Raw genomic sequence first — 12,765 nt, 5'->3', positions numbered from 1 at the left:
TTTAGTAAAAAAGCAAAATAGGGTTATGGAACCTGCATAGTGCTTATCAGCTCATGGCAGTGGACAAGTGTGTGAAGTTTCAATCCATTCCCATTAGTGGGTACTAAGATACCAGCTTACATAATAGGAATTTAACCAAAAACTCCTAAGTCGAAAAAGGGGCATAATTTTGTAAAATGCAAAGTTGAGTTATTGACCCTTTGCATTGCAAGTCAGATCATGACAGTGAACAAGTGTGTAAAGTTTCAATCCATTCCAATTAGTGAGTACTGAGATACCAGCTTACATACAAAACCTTAACCAAAAAATTCTAAGTCGAAAAAGGGGCATAATTTTGTAAAAAAGCAAAATAGAGTTATGGAACCTGTGCAATGTAAGTCAGTTTATCACAGTGAATAAGTGTGTGAAGTTTCAATCCATTTCCACAAGTGGTTACTGAGATACCAGCTTACATACAAAACCTTAACCAAAAATTTCTAGGTCGAAAAAGGGGCATAATTTTGAAAAAAAGCAAAATAAAGTTATGGGACCTGCTTTGTGCATGTCAGATCATGACAGTGAACAAGTGTGTGAAGTTTCAATACATTCCAATTAGTGAGTACTGAGATACCAGCTTACATACAAAACCTTAACCAAAATATTCTAAGTCGAAAAAGGGGCATAATTTTGTAAAAAAGCAAAATAGAGTTATGGAACCTGTGCATTGTAAGTCAGTTTATCACAGTGAATAAGTGTGTGAAGTTTCAATCCATTCCCACAAGTGGTTACTGAGATACCAGCTTACATACAAAACCTTAACCAAAAATTTCTAAGTCGAAAAAGGGGCATAATTTTGTAAAAAAGCATAATAGAGTTATGGAACCTGTGCAATGTAGGTCAGTTTATCACAGTGAATAAGTGTGTGAAGTTTCAATCCATTCCCGTAAGTGGTTGCTGAGATACCAGCTTACATACAAAAACTTAACCAAATCGGGACGCGGACGCTGACGCATGGGCGAGTCCAATAGCTCTACTATTCTATGAATAGTCGAGCTAAAAAACCGCAACAACATCATTATTGTTTTTTTTAACCGCATCCCGATTTTCTATTTACGTTCACGAGGTCACATAACAGAAATCTGTTTGCCAAAAATCATTTTACTTCATATTTTTAAATTGCTGCCGCTTTTTCATTATTTAAGATTTTTCTATTCTGTTTTTTGTACTTTCTGGTCAAAAGTCTGAATTTTATGCCTATAGTTTGCATCATTTATTTACTTTAAGAAAGAAATAAGTATTTAGGATAGCGCTGTTTGAAATTTTGCAAGTAATTTTATGAAAATTCGACCGTTTTTATAGAATTTTGCCTACATTTCTGTCGATACCATACATGTGATCTCCCGCGCGGGAGGGTCAAAATCCCGATTTTTTCACCTTGTCTCCCGTCTCCCGACCAAAACCATAATTCTCCCGCTTTTCAAAAAAAAAAAATCAGTATTATGACTGGGATGATAATTACCGAGGAGTGCCAAACATGTTTACACAGTAAATCAAAGGGCTGTGACTAAATACAGAGTTGGTGCACCTGTGATATATTACAGACTCCGGTATATACCGGATTAACTAAATTTGAAAGAAAATATCTTAAATGTATATATTTTGTAACCATGGTGATACTAACCCTAATCTCTAGTCAGTATATTATGCATTTGATACTCTAAATGCATGCGGACATGCAAAAAAATGAGTAATTTTGCCGTGCGCTCCAATGGATAATAATTCCGCGCAGGCGCAGAACGGCTGCACCAACTCTGCAATGAGAAACATTCAAATCAAGGTGTCACCGACTGTTGTGTATTATACATGTTTGACACACATGTAGCTGGAGGAAAGAGTTGTTTTTCACAGGTGAATTTTGATAACATGATTAATTGTTTGTTTTGATAAGGGATTAGACAAGCTGGGCCTTTTCCACCTGTCTCACCGGGCCGATTATCGGCCCATTCTCAATGCCAATTAGGCTCCATTTTTAACCGGTTTGAAGCAAAAAACTTCCAGTCATAAGAAATAATTCCCAGCTGAAATGATTTTTTGATTATTTAGAGAAAAGTTTTGTTCGATAATAAAGTCACATTAATAATTGTTGGAAAACCCAGCCCATTACTATTTTTAGAAAATGAATGTTATTTCCCCTTATGCAGTTACGCCATTTTCTTCCAATGTTTACCAAATTAATTTGCTAATAAAATCGGGCTTATTTCATTGAAAAATGGATGAAAACACGCTCACTGATTTGATAACATCAATCTACATTATTTTGGTAAGGGTAAATACATGTTTGATGCATTTATTTCTGTTATTCATGTCAAATTCATTAATGATCAGTATTTTTAGACGAAAGATGGGTGGGGTAAGGAATTTACATAATTTATGAGTTGTGTTCAGACCAATTTAGAGCTTCATTTTTTTTTCAGTCCTCGAGTAGAATAATGTTAATGCATGTTCACCACCATTTCAGACCTAAATTGAGACTTTGTTTCTACAAATTTAATCTGTTAAAAAAGTTTAAAGTTAGAACAAGAGGGAGCTTCTGTAAGACAGCATGCTCGACTTTTCTCAGTGATTGACTCTGAATTAAAGCTTTGCAAGTAAAAGGGGCAATTAAAGCTTTGCCAGTAAAAGGGGCAAAATAGTCAATAGCTTTGAATGTAACAGAGATATTGGACATTATATTGGACATTACATAGAACTTTAACAAAACAATGTAAGTTAAAAAGTAGCATAACTCTGTCAAAATTCTAATCAAGAGTTATGAGGATTGTTTCTTCTGGTGTAGACCTATGCGTAATTGTGTGGCCTAAAATGTTGGATTTTGTCTCTAAATTTTGTGTCCGCGCGCTGAATCTATGTCGATAAAAAACCTCCAGTTTTGAGACCCCAACTCCAGCTGAAAAATGGCAAACCTCCAGTTTTGGGATTCTGAACTTATCACATGTATGGTCGATACCTTTTTAAAATTGTTATAGAATTCAAACTATATTACTTCTCAATCGGTGTTGAAAATCTGAAGCGATAAAATCAAAAAATGAATGTGTGACGCGCATTTTTTGTATACGTGTCGATAAACAAAAGTAACGGAGTTGTAAGTTAGACATTACGATAGGTCGCACGTGCTCGTGTAATGGAAAATTACCGGCATGGCGTTTTGATATCTGTATGATTCGCGGGTAAATTCCAGTCAGTAGTAAATAAAATAACTAACTGATGGAAAACGGACTTCCTGGGTGCAGTAAAAAAAAATATACAACACTTAACTGATATGGTAAAAAAACACTTTACTGTCACTGGAATATCAAATAAAAACACGACACAAAAATGTTAAAAAAAAACTGTCTTTGGTTCTTATAATTATTTGATATTTTGATTGATACAACACCATACATAATAACGGTATTTGAGTTACATCTTGAACCAGTACACAACCATAGTCCCAACACTTAGGGACGAAAAATACGCTGAGAAAATACATGTCTGAAAAATTAGGGACAAGAAAAATAATTATTTTTCCAGATTTTAAGGGTGTCCCAAGACTTAAAGGGAAAATATGGTACTTCGTAAACCCAGTCACCCTATGAAGTTTGAAGGTTCTAGGTCAAATGGTTCCCAAGTTATTGATCAGAAACAGTTTTCCATGGTCTTACCCCTGTGACCTTGACCTTTGATAGAGTCAAATCATTAGATTCAATTTATTATCTTGTGCCTTTTTGACAAAATTCCTTTGCATTTGAACTCCGAACAATGATTTAATTCAATGACAAATCACTGTTTGGAATATATTATGTCTTAAACTGAGACATGATAATTGTCATCAAGATCAACCCTACGTATTAAGTTCACTATACAGCATACCAATGATCCCAGCTGTGTAATCTTTTGCTTGCTCACTCTCTGACATTTTGAGAACTGTCTTTGCTCCAGAACAAAAGTGATTTTTGATGACAGTTATTCTTCTGATGGGGGATGCTATGTGCGAAAAATTTCCAAAAACATTCAACATGTCAACAAATAACTACACGAGAATTCAACATATTCGTTCTTTGAATCTCTTTCTGATTTTTGACCGGTTGTGAAAATTATGAGCGTAATATTTTTATGAGCACCGTTTTACGAAAACCGAAATGTAAGTTATACCGCGGAATGTTTCAAAAATAAATTTAGTTAAATCTACGTTAATACTCACATGTAATTTTCTAATATATAACTGATGCTTGTTCTGGTCCAATGTGGCAGAGGGAGTCCAGGATTTACTATTTGGCTGTTATTCCATCAGTCCTCCTTTCATTAATCTCTTCCACTGCACACGGACAAGACAAATTAATACGCGTAGTATTGTGTACTACGCCTTGAGAAAATAGTTCGTTTAACTACGAATAAAACCGCAGAATGTTTCAAAATAAAATAAATATTAAATCTGTAAGAGAAGATCCTTTGGAAGTACATAATTCAACCAAGCAAAAAACTAACAGACTCGGTTTGACTGAGTCTGTTCATGAGAGGTAGTGGAAAGTGCAACACCCCTCACACTCCCTAGCACCGGCTTAAGAGGAACTCTATTACCCACGGACATTGAGTGGACTCCATGGTCCCAAAGAACAAGAAAATATAACAGCACTGAAAAACATAAAGGTCAGATTTTATTAATCTTTTCTATATTACAAAATATTGAATGTAGATCTATATTAAAAGATATCAGGCTTGGACATGTGTTCCATACATCTCATGAAACAAACCTTTTGTTCTGTTTTAAGTTTCATGTGACAAGTTCGTATAATTCCAATAGACCATTAAAGTTGTACTTCTAAAACGTTAAATGCTTTTTTTTGTTTCAGGCAGTATATACTGCTCATACTGTTCAAGGACCAGTTGTGTGATTTTTAGAATCTCATAAATCTGTGAGTTCTATGGTCCTTTTAAATATTTTGTTTTCCCTGAATTTTCAGTTGAAAAAGACTTTACGCCTCGGTTTGAATTTCATGTTCATCAAAAGCTATATAAATATTATTGTTTACTATTTTTGAATTCATAAGTGTTCATATCACCTTAATAGTAAAACCATTTACAAATGTCACTTCAGGCTTTATGAATACTTTATATGTGACTCATAGCATCTGTCATAAAATTCGAATACCCGCTTCCACTACGTTTAATAAGCTTAGCCTTAAAAGCATTTGTGGAGAAGCTGTGACAAATCAGTCAGGAGGAATACTCCTCATTTCTACACTTCTGAAACTGAAAAGGCTCCTACTGAGGTCATTTTCGCACATTTTCAATTGCTATCTTTTGAAAGCATAAAACGCAGCCAAACAACATAATAGTGCATTCTGTTTGATTAGTCTGATTAAGGGCCCCTAGCACCAGTTTAAGCGAAATCTACTTTTTAATTGTCTCCCCTCTCTATAACATCCAGTGACCGCAACACCTGTTCTCTTCCTAACAGAAAATCTTCTTGTAATTTGTAAAGGGTATCCCTTATACCATATTCCACCATCCTCTTATAAATTTTCTACACTTTGTCAAATACCGCACAGAAGTTCAATCATATCACATCCATGTCACATCCACTGACCAGTTCTCCAGACCTGTCATCCATCGAATCCACAAGTTGTGTGATGCAAGAGTAACCTTGCCAAGATCCATGCCAATAGACTGATAAAATTCTACTTCATAACTGATGCAGAATTAATAATGTTTTACACAATTGCCCATTCACTACTAGCGATTCCTCTTCCAGATTATTTTGAAAAAAACAACAACATGAGTCTGACTCGTCACACATGCCCTTTAGCTTATAGAAAAATCCATACTATGGTGGCTGATTTCTGCCATTTTGCGTTTTCGCTCTGCGACCCCGCCGAGTGAAAACACGAGAATCAACAAGTTAAAATGGCGGGGGCGCGGGACGAAAACTCGCTATTTAGCGTGGGTGCGGAGTGAAAACTCGCTGTTTAGCGGGGTTGCGGGGTGAGATTTAGTAACTGGTATGTCGGGGGCGCGAGACGAAAACATGATAATTAGCACTGCTTAAACGTCGAGTTTTCGCACCGCGCACCCGGCATTCCAGTTATTAAATCTCGCCTCTCGACCCCGCTAATTATTGTGTTTTCGCTTCGCGCCCCTGCTAAATAGCGAGTTTTCACCCCGTGACCCAGCCGAGCGAAAACACGAATATTAACAAGATAAAATGGCGGGGGCGCCAGGCGAAAACTCGCTATTTAAACTCGCTACTCGACGTTTAAGCAGCGCTAATTATCGTGTTTTCGCCACGCGCCCCCGACATATCAGTTACTAACTCTCGCCCCGCGACCCCGCTAATTATCATGTTTTCGCTCCGCGGCCCCGCTAAATAGCGAGTTTTTGCCCCGCGCCCCCGCCATTTTAACTTGTAAATTTTCGTGTTTTCGCTCGGCCGGGTCGCGGGGTGAAAACGCAAAATGGCAGAAATCAGGCACCATACCATACAGTTTCCAATCATTATAAATTTTCTTTCTTTCCAAGTTTCCTCATCTTACGGATCAACCTCCATTCTGTAATTACTCTCCTTCTCACACTTGAATCTTTCAAGCAGACAGTGTGCAACATACACGCAATTAGTTTCTGCTAAGTGTGTGTTTTAATCTGATTATACTTTTATTGTGTGCACATCTAACATTTTTTCAATTTCTCTCTTTGACATATTACTGCCATTGCCTCTAGAAACATCTTTCACTTTCACTGACTGCACATCTGTTAATAATACACAAAAGGGGACTTAAACAGTTACTGTAGTCTAAGATAGACAGACAGGCATCGAATCACTTAACAAAAGAAAAAAGTTTAAAGTTGAAAACACCAATTATATCACGAAAATAAATCATTTTTCTTCATAGTTACTGAGATAGTGCTACATGAAAGTTACTTTATACGAAAACCTCTTTAAAGGACATTTCTTAATTCGAAACAGTCGTATATCACATATATTTCACGTATATTTCAACCTTTTATGATTATGTCTTTCTAAAAGGTCGTATATGTGTGATTTTGTAGAAACTAGAAACTTGTGAGGTGTGTGGCAGTCTTGATTTTAAGGCTTTGGATTAAGTAGTTGTTTACACATTTAACAATTTAATCATTTGCAGACCATTAACCTGAATCACAGTATGATAGAGCAGATGAGTTGTTGGTGCAGCTGGTGATGTTTTCTATAGTGGTGATGCATTTAAGTCCACAACTTGGTAAGCATACATGTGTTTTGTTATGTACATGTGTAATATGTAATTGTATGCTTTTAATGTATATGTAAGTTTACATATAATTCAAGTATATGTACTATGTATTATGTTTAATGACTGCAAGGTGCCACTACACACAACTATATGTTTTAACCTGTATTACCATATGAATAAGATATTTATGCATTTATTATAATATGTATGGTATTCTGATGTATCTATTATGTGTATTACCTGATTGTAAGTTTTGTTAATGTTATGTACTTTCAGGATGCTTAGTTTACCAACCAATAAATTGATAAAGGTACTTAAGAGCTTGTTTCCTACACATGGCCTCCAGATGGACCTACTCCTCAACCCCCACTAGCAGTTATACTTCTTTATAATTTACAAAAGGACTTTAAGTAAAACTAGCCAAGTGACAGGTGTGTCACGAAAAGTGTAATCAATAATTCTGTTTTAACCAAAATTTAATATGTGTGCAAGAAATAATTTGGGTCCTAAGTTATTTATACTGTAAAACGTTTTTTGTCTCTCCTGAAAACTTAACAAAAATTAAGCCTAAGTATCTAACAGTATCCAAAGGTTGTAATTTATAATTAGATAATAAAATTGTTGTAGTTTGATGAGAATACATCTATATAGTGTAGGATTCGAACCTACGATATCCTGCTTGCAATCTGGGTTCTCTACCAACGTATCTAACCAGGCTTCTGGTAACCCAGACGTCTAGAATCACTACACCTCCTTATTCTAATTTTGAAGGCTTAAACCTTATCAAGGAATCATAGAGCAAGGCATCAACTGTTCAGCCTACAACAGAGTATATAGTCTCTATAAATAATGCATACTCTATATGTTAATGAAGCCTTTCTTTGCAGTGGAATCGTAGAGCAGGCATCATCTGTTCAGCATATAACCCCTGCTAACCACACGCTCTACATAAATTGGCCACTGTAGCCCACACTCTTCCAATTTACCTTGTCGCCAATGTTGTATTTTGGTGAGAAAATCAGTGTATGACTCGAACCTACGATCCCCTGCTTGCAAATCAGGTGCTCTACCAACTGATTAACCAGAAGCTTCGAATCACTATAAAAGCATTAATATACGTATCTTGTTTTAAATTTGCATGGGATGAACTGCAGCAGCGGTCGGTGGTTTGTGTACGGGGTCCTCAAAAATACAACATTTCCGTAAAACAACTTAGTTTCGCACTTTAGGAATAGAATCCTTTCCGCTGATTTTACCGTTGGGTTTTAATTTAAAAAATTTGGCGCCAAAATGTCAAACGAAAGAGTGAAGTATGTTAGTTTTATTTCATTTGTTAAGTTCTTCTGTATCAGTTACATTAGACGATTATAGGCCAGATTCGAACCCTGGATTTCGGAACTGCTCCTTGCCCAAGAAAACATCCTCCAGCAAGACTTAAATAGGTTACAGCTATGGGAAAGTAAGTGGGAGATGGAGTTCAACCCCTCAAAATGCACTGTTATGAACTTAACAAGGTCAAAAAACCCTTTCAAATCAAAGTACACACTCCATCAGATCTTCAGGATTCATCTCCTACGCATTTGTCTACCCTTTGGTTAAATATATCAAAATGAACTTATTTTGATACATTATTTACTTGTGCATCCTAAAGAGAACAAAGTTTTTAAAACCAGCTTTCATTTTAAAATCAGCCATTTTAAAGGCGTACGCTAGAATTCCCTGTATATGAGATGGACGAAAATTTTCCCAATAACAGAATTTCTTTAAACTTTGGATATTGAAGGACAATCGTCTAAGAAACGAAAAAATGCAATAAAAATCATAGGTCACCGGATTCAAAAAAGAGTTATCTGCCCTTGAAAACGTCATTTTTGGGGGAAATGCCGTTTTCAAGGGCAGGTAACTCTTTTTCGATACCGGTGACCTAAGATTTTTATTGCATTTTTTTGTTTCTTAGATGATTGTCCTTCAATATCCAAAGTTTGAAGAAATTCTGTTATTGGGAAAATTTTCGCACCTAATTCTAGCACACGTCCTTAATATCATGACCCCTATAAGCGGTATGTCTAAATGCCGTCACCTGAATCGGTGTACTCATAGTCCATATGGTTAAGTAATACTGAAATGGAAAAGTATGTCCAAAACATTAAAGTTATCATAAAAGCAATACTTCCTTATCATGAGAATGAATATATTTACTGGGATTTGTAATATTTGTAACAAGTAAGGTTAACCATAGCATTGGCAGTGAAAACCACCAAGCAGTCTAGCCGCCATTTACAAGCAGCAGTATAAGAGGTGGATGGTGGTGACATCCTTTGTGGTTACATTCTCCGAATTGAGTGAATACAAATGAGATGCAACTATTTAACTGCAATCTTTCCATTTCTGGTCAAAAAATAAGATTTATTTACATTCACATGTAAAACAAATTAAGGTAAAACAGTACTTTTTACAACAAAAAAGATATAAGAAGATGAAATTTTGGGAATACCCTGTATGCTAATTCTGGGTAATGCATATTATTTTAACATATATATTTATAATTTCGTCAGATCTTGAAACTACAACATATAAAATATTGTTTAAAATGGTTACAAAGTGTGGGAAGTGGAGGAGATTTTGTAATAGTGGTAAAAAGTAATAAGAAATTCATGAAAATTTACACATGGGTATTCAGCGTTTTTTTTCACCAAAATATTCGGCGAAATTCGGCCCCATTCCCCCCTCAAAATAGTATATTTTTTTCCCCTTTCCGATGCCTAAAATTCCCCTCTGAAAATAAAAAAAAATTCCAATCAATCAAATCATAATTCACTAGTTTATTTTATTTATTTTCATATAGAAAACAGTTCACCGCGGTATCTCGCGTTTTGTTTACATCGACACCGGTTGGAGTAACTTCCCTTGATAAATCAGAATCATCGAAGCGCTTTATTATTCTGCACAACAACGCTGTTGAATGTTAGTCTGTAAATGATTTGCATTCTATTTGTTTGGCCGGGTAGTGTTGAGTTTTCCATCTTCTAGTCACCCTTACAGAAGAAAAAGGCCTGCTGCGTACTCTTGCTGTGTACATACAGCGTATATGATGCGTACATGATGTGTACTGAAATCAATAGTACGCAGGATATACACCGCACATACACCGATAGTACGTTTGTAGTACACTTTTGACATGCAAATGAGCTCTGCCGCGTACTACTTGCTGCGTACATGCTGTGGACTACATAGTACACGGGATGTACGCTGGAGGAATTTAGTATGCGAGGAATAGTACGCAGCATGTACGCGGCACATACACTTTTCACATGCAAATGAGCCTGCGGTGTACTACCCCTGCGGCGTACATGCTGTGTACTCCTGCGGCGTACATGCTGTGTACTCCTGCGGCGTACATGCTGTGTACTCCTGGCCCGAGTCCTGCGGCGTACATGCTGTGTACTCCTGCTGCATACATGCTGTGTACTCTTGTGGCGAAACTGCTGTGATAATGTAAATTCCTTACCCCACCAACTTTCGTATGCAAATGCTGATCATTTGGACAGAAAAAAACAGAAAAAAGATAAGTGACATGCATCAATAAGTATTTACCCTTACCAATATAATGTAGATTGATGTTATCAAATAAATTAGTATGCTTTTCTCCATCCACTTTTCAATGAAATAAATCAATTTTTGTAGCATGTAATTTGGTAAACATTTGAAGAAAATGGCGTAACTGCATCAAGGGGAAACAACTTTAATGCAACTAAATATAAGTGTTATGATTTATTATAGACGATGTGTGCGTAGTATGTATTTATTTTGATTAAAATCCATCTGAGAACAATCTAAGACTGGAATTATATAAGCATTTATACACTTTTACGTCTGTAAAAAGTAGCGCACCAAAAAATTTTGGATTGATTTTTTCCAATGGGGCAAGCGCAATTAGCCAAAAACGTTCTGAAAATATACGAGCGGCAAATCCGATGAACAACTTTTTAATTTGGTGAGGCCTTAATGAGTTAACATAATGAGCATTAAAGCCTTTATAAAACATGATAGAGTGGTGTTTTGCTTAAGAGTATTCAAATAACAGTGAGAGCTATTAATTCTTCTCATTCAGGCGCTGTTGAGGCATTATCTTGGTAATTATTTCATGTATTACAAAATGTAATGCAACGAAGTTCAAATAAGGCTTTTCAATTATCCAAGTTAGAAAGCTCCAGGATTAATTCAAAATGAAAAAGAATATATTTTTACACTGCATGCAAGGTGCAGCTCAGAAATCAATAAGATGTAAGCTTCACAAATGAACATTGCAAATAGTTTGGCGAATTTTTATTGTTCAGAATACCGGTAATCTGAGCTATTCTATGCTATTAAGATAAAAGTTACTCGGAAATCAAGTTCTTGCTTCCAAAAAAAAAAAATGTACAAATCTTTCCTGCATGAAGTCCCTCCCGCGTATATGAAGTTTACTTCAGACTTTAACTTATAAAAAAAAAACTAAGTATAAATGCCAAAAGAAATTGTACAAGTCTTTCCCGCGTATATGAAGTGTACTGCACAAATTTCAAAGTATCTGCTGTGTACATGCAGTGTACTATTTTCTCGTACAAGTCCCTCCTGCGTACATGCAGTGTACTCCTTAAATTTTCAGAGTCTGTGCGGCGTACTTGAAGTGTACTAGTGACCTCCTGCGTACATGCTGTGTACTTGTCGAAATAGTACACGGCATGTACGCGGCATGCGGTGTATGTAAAATGTACTCCTCTAGCGTACTACTGTGTTCGCGGCATATACACAGCAAATACACAGCATGTACGCCACAGAGGCTTGCTTCTGTAAGGGCAGTCAGGGTTTGATTTTATGCTTTGGGAAGGGACTAGTCCAATGCATACATTGTTTTTTACAGTTTGTTTCTATTGTGACCGGTCAAATGTAACAGTGACTGCAAATGTCAGACTTTGACAGAAATAAAAAAACAGCCACTCACCGATTTGTTTAAGAAGGGACCTAATGTCTGTTGTAAATTTTGGTAGTCTAATGGATGTCTTATCCTCCACATTTGAAAAATTTATTTGGTTATCTGGTATTGATATGCTACATTGTGTTATATGTCATGTCAGATGCTCTTATGGGCCCTGAATTTATCAATAAACTTGAAACTATAGTTTATTTCAACACAAATGAAAATTCCCCTTTTCTTAGTTTTACGTCGAATTTTTCCCCCTCCAAAGGGCACCGACCCCCTTCCCCCAAAACTGAAAAAAATCACTGGTATTTTAAATCATCATTACTTTTTATTTAAAATCGCATTTTGCGAAGTTTGACAGCTGTGATGTAGTTGATAAGTTTACACAACCAGTGCAAAAACTTATGTCATACGACTCCCTGTTCAAACAAGGAGCATGCTTAAACAAAATACACCGATTCTGGTGCCCCACTGATTCAGGTAACTGTACGATAGCGTATAAAGCCCTAGTCAGGCCACAGCTAGAATATGCTAGCTGTGTTTGGAACCCTTACACCCAAT

General features: G+C 36.2%; 2 protein-coding genes across 3 annotated transcripts in view; one reads left to right on the top strand and one right to left on the bottom strand.

Moving 5' to 3' along the window:
• The window catches only part of LOC123536176 (FAD synthase-like), a 56,828-nt gene extending 52,726 nt beyond the window's left edge, over positions 1-4,102 (bottom strand). Inside the window, exon 1 of the mRNA XM_045319121.2 lies at positions 3,889-4,102. Coding sequence (XP_045175056.2) covers positions 3,889-4,036 — 148 coding nt within the window. The 5' untranslated portion in view covers positions 4,037-4,102. The remainder of the gene's footprint in view (positions 1-3,888) is intronic.
• A 4,388-nt stretch (positions 4,103-8,490) lies between these two features.
• The window catches only part of LOC123544792 (DNA helicase MCM8-like), a 45,188-nt gene continuing 40,913 nt past the window's right edge, over positions 8,491-12,765 (top strand). The window contains exon 1 of one of the 2 annotated variants that reach the window (XM_053528134.1): positions 8,491-8,551. The gene's annotated coding sequence lies outside the window, so the exon portion shown is untranslated. The other variant, XM_053528135.1, reaches the window with a different exon arrangement.

The sequence above is a fragment of the Mercenaria mercenaria genome, chromosome 17 (genome assembly GCF_021730395.1).
Source record: "Mercenaria mercenaria strain notata chromosome 17, MADL_Memer_1, whole genome shotgun sequence".
Classification (NCBI taxonomy): domain Eukaryota; kingdom Metazoa; phylum Mollusca; class Bivalvia; order Venerida; family Veneridae; genus Mercenaria; species Mercenaria mercenaria.
The sequence above is the reverse complement of the archived record's forward strand: the minus strand, read 5'-3'. Positions and strand labels throughout refer to the sequence as shown.